General features: G+C 37.3%; 1 protein-coding gene across 1 annotated transcript; it reads right to left on the bottom strand.

The window, feature by feature from the left end:
• Positions 1-642: 642 nt before the first annotated feature.
• On the bottom strand, positions 643-3,280 carry LOC18589709 (G-type lectin S-receptor-like serine/threonine-protein kinase LECRK2). Its single transcript, XM_007014805.3, has one exon. The coding sequence runs from the start codon at positions 3,216-3,218 to the stop codon at positions 807-809; it is 2,412 nt and encodes an 803-aa protein (XP_007014867.3). The 5' UTR covers positions 3,219-3,280; the 3' UTR covers positions 643-806.
• Positions 3,281-3,919: the final 639 nt, after the last annotated feature.

Here is a 3,919-nt window from a genome sequence, read left to right as displayed (position 1 = left end):
AAACACGGCTATTGGACCATTTTCTTTTTTTGTGCAAATGCAATAACTATTCATATCAGATGATAACTACATCTACAATTGCAACTGGTCATACTTGTTGATATTTCCGTTTGGTAAAATCATATTTATTGATATTGGTTACACATAAAATCAACCAACAGTATCTGGTATGGACGGGCTGGTAGCATCATGGAAGAAAGAAATGGAGACAATTATTGCACTGATATTGGATGGAAATGAAACGAAAGAAAATCCAGCTAGACCAAGTTCTTAATAGAAAAATGAGTTCAATCGCATTGGATAAAGCCTAGTTTTGTAGAATGAAGATTTTATATTGGGTCCCTTATGCTATCGGCTTGTGCTTCATTACACTGCTTAACTCAGTTTCCAGGACACTTGAGGGCGTTGCTTGTAGCCCTCTTACAGATTAGGATGCTATCGTTCACTGGTTTTGGTTCAAAAACCAGAGACTTGTTTGTTTAATATTAACCATAAGAACCGGAGAACTTTTCTCCATCACTACATATTCTTACTTATCCCAACATCTTTCAGAACGTATATATGCCCCTAGAATTAGCAGAATAGAGGAAAGTAATTCATGTAGCTGAACTCCGCTAGTTTAAAGATTAGGTCCTAGCTAAGTTATTTGTACAAAATAATATTACTCTGGAATTGAGGTACTTCAATACATAGAGCTTCCTTACGTGGAAGCAAACACCTAAATCAACAACTTATTCCAAGAAAAAGTTTGTTAAACAAACTTCAGTACAGTCTATACATGAAAGCAAAGGTTGCTGCCGATCACTTTACAAGCTGAATTTCACAGTTGTAGTATATGGACATGGTGGAATGGGCACTTCCACAACTCCTTCAAGCATCTGTGTGGCTTTTCTCATGGTAGGTCTCAGGGACGGGTCTTCTTGAATACACCAGATGGCAACTTGCACAAACCTCTCCACTTTTCCTCTGTCATTCAAGGCATCAGTGTCATTTTCAACCAGTGCATCCAATATGCCTTCACGATAGCAGTCATAAGCCCAGTCAGTTAAAATTGCTCTTTCTTCTAGATCGCAATTCCTATCTACACTTCTTCGGCAACATGTGAGTTCTAGTAGCACCACTCCAAAGCTATATACATCAATCTTCACAGTTATTGGCAGGTTCCTAAACCATTCTGGTGCGACATATCCTTTTGTTCCTCGAATAGCAGTGTTGGTGTGGCTCTGATTCAACAACAAAAGCTTTGCCAATCCGAAGTCAGAAATCTTTGCATTGTAATGCTCATCTAGCAGAATGTTCTGAGGCTTGATATCACAGTGAATAATCTGTGTGCTGCATTCTTCATGTAAATAGAGGAGTCCCCTTGCAATCCCAAAAGCAATTTGAGTTCTTTGGCTCCAACTGGGTCTTGAGTCGCCAAAAAGGAAGCTTGCTAGAGTGCCGTTGCTCAAGTACTCATACACCAGCAACCTATTATCTCCATCATCACAAAATCCAAGCAATCTTACGAGGTTCTTGTGATGCGTTTGGCCAATTACATTCACTTCAGTTTTGAATTCCTTCTCAGTATCATGTACCATAGTATTCAATCTTTTCACAGCAACCGGAGAGCTAGAACTCATATCTAATGCCCCTTTGTAAACAATGCCAAAAGCTCCCCTTCCTAATTCTTCTTTGAACTCATTTGTAGCATATACAAGCTCCTTGTAAGTAAAAGAACGCAAATTTGTTCCCACGACACCTTCAAATTGGGGTAATGTTTTGAGTTTCTTTTGGTAGATGAAGTAAAATCCCAGACAAATTGCAGCAACAAAAATGCAATTGAAAATTACAGAGCTACCTAGAATTACTAATAATGCCAGGATCAAACTTTCCTGGTTCTTCTTCTTCATTTCTTGATTTGGAAAATAAGGACCTAAAGGAGGTGGATCGCCTTTCCTAACTTTGAGAAGAGCCTTTGCCCCATCAAGACTGGGATCAACTCTTCCATTTGATAGTGGTAGCTTCTTCTTCCAACACCTATCGCCTAGCCTAAAAATGGCAACAGCACACATACAATCATGCAAGCAAGATTCTCTGCATTTCTCTTCAGTAAAAGGCTCCAAGAGTGCATAATCAGCCAGTGGCCAGTCTACATTTGTAAGCACTTCAAAATCATACAAGTCTTCAACAGGAGCTGGCTCTTCTTCACAACTCTGAGTGAAGTTAGGCTTGCAACTGCCATACTGGTCATTTGGATCAACTAAAGTATATCCTCTTGGACATCCACAATTTGGCCTTCTCTCGGCGTTGAGACTGCAGATACTGTTAAAACCACATACACCACTACTTGCAGTAACCAAACTAGCGGTGCAAATATTATCCGGGTTAGACCAAACAGTAGTCCACCTTGAATTCCCAGTGGAAGCCTTGGGGTGAGAGTACAGACTGAAAATTCCATCGAAATTGAGAGTTGCTCTGTAATAGAAGTTTTTAGCTGAGCCTGTTATTGTCGTTGTTAGAAGGAATCTTTCTTCATTTTCCCTCAAGACAAACAGGTAGCCTGACTCATTGAAGACCACTTGGAAACCAGGACTGGATGAATTAAAATCTCCAGCAGTATCACTTTTATAATATGGCTCATTAAAATGGTCACTGGGCAAGTTTATGGTAGTAAGAACAAGATTTCCATCTGATTGCAAAACCATCCGAAACCTCCCCTCAGTAAAGTTGGAATCTGATTGGCGAGAAGAAAGTGCAACTCCTTTATCCAGTTTCTGCGATGGCAACATAGTATCAGCAGGATTTTTGAAGCTCTCCCAAAGTATAGAATTACTTCCTCGAAGCATGAGGTTTCCGGTATCGTCCAAAACACCGCTACGAACAACCCCATTTATGGTCTCAGTATTCCAGAGCTGTTCACCTTGAGGGCTAGTCAGTACAAACCCCCTGTCAGCAGTTAGCAGTAATCTTGATCCCCTTGGCGCAGGCCTTTCTCCATTTGCATACCAAACTATAGTTTTTTCTGGTATTTTATTATACCAGATTGCAAGCAAGAAGAGATCTTTATTGTTGAGTTGGTTAAAACCAAAGGCAAAATCGCCAGAAGGAGAAATCCATGAAGAGTTTTCAACAGCAGAGAGAGAGGCACCTACTGTCACATTACCAACAGTTTGAGCCGCAGCAAGAATTGGTAGCAAAACTAGAAAGGAAAAGAGACGAAGGAGAGCCAAAGCCATTGCAAGAATCAAGTGGTTAGATTCGTAGTATGACAAATTAGCTTATAACCTTATACTCAAATTTGAAATTAATGCTAAAATAAACAATTGAATCCTACATGTTCAATATTTATTTATTTTATATAATTTTTAAATTAATTATGAGCATTTATAAGTTTAAAAGTTACATACTTTACTTTAAATATAGTAATCAACAACCAATTAAATCTAAAAGACTTGTGATAAAGTGAGAAACTCTAAAAAAGAATAAGACTGTCAAAATCTTGTCGTCGAAATCTTTACTTCTTCATCTTTAAGAGTTGTCAAATCTTCAACTACTCAAATGTTTGACCTTTAACTATAATACACATAGTGACTGAATAAGACCTTCTGAAATGTAAGATTTTAACCTATGCTAGCAAGTTTTGTTCCCAGAAAACACAATAGATCAAAACAATCTTAGTTGAATCTTATTTCTATCAAAAACAAAGAAAACTATTTTTCTTTTCTTATTTTATAAAACAACTGAAAAAGGCTGAAAGTTTAGAGTTTTAGTCGGTTAACATAACATAATTATATATCTAAACTAAGTTGTTACCCTAAATACAATATTTTTATTTTTATTTAATTAAGTCCTTGTGAACTTAATTAATTTTTTCACTTTAAATTGGTCTGTTTAAATTAAATCCAATTTAATTAATTATCCTTATTTAATCTCAATC

Source organism: Theobroma cacao, chromosome 9, assembly GCF_053813885.1.
Source record: "Theobroma cacao isolate CCN51 chromosome 9, ASM5381388v1, whole genome shotgun sequence".
NCBI lineage: Eukaryota > Viridiplantae > Streptophyta > Magnoliopsida > Malvales > Malvaceae > Theobroma > Theobroma cacao.
This window is presented reverse-complemented; position numbering and strand designations above follow the sequence as displayed.

Coding starts and splice junctions, on each gene's coding strand:
- LOC18589709 (XM_007014805.3), bottom strand. CDS start 3,218: ATGGCTTTGGCTCTCCTTCGTCTCTTTTCCTTTCTAGTTTTGCTACCA.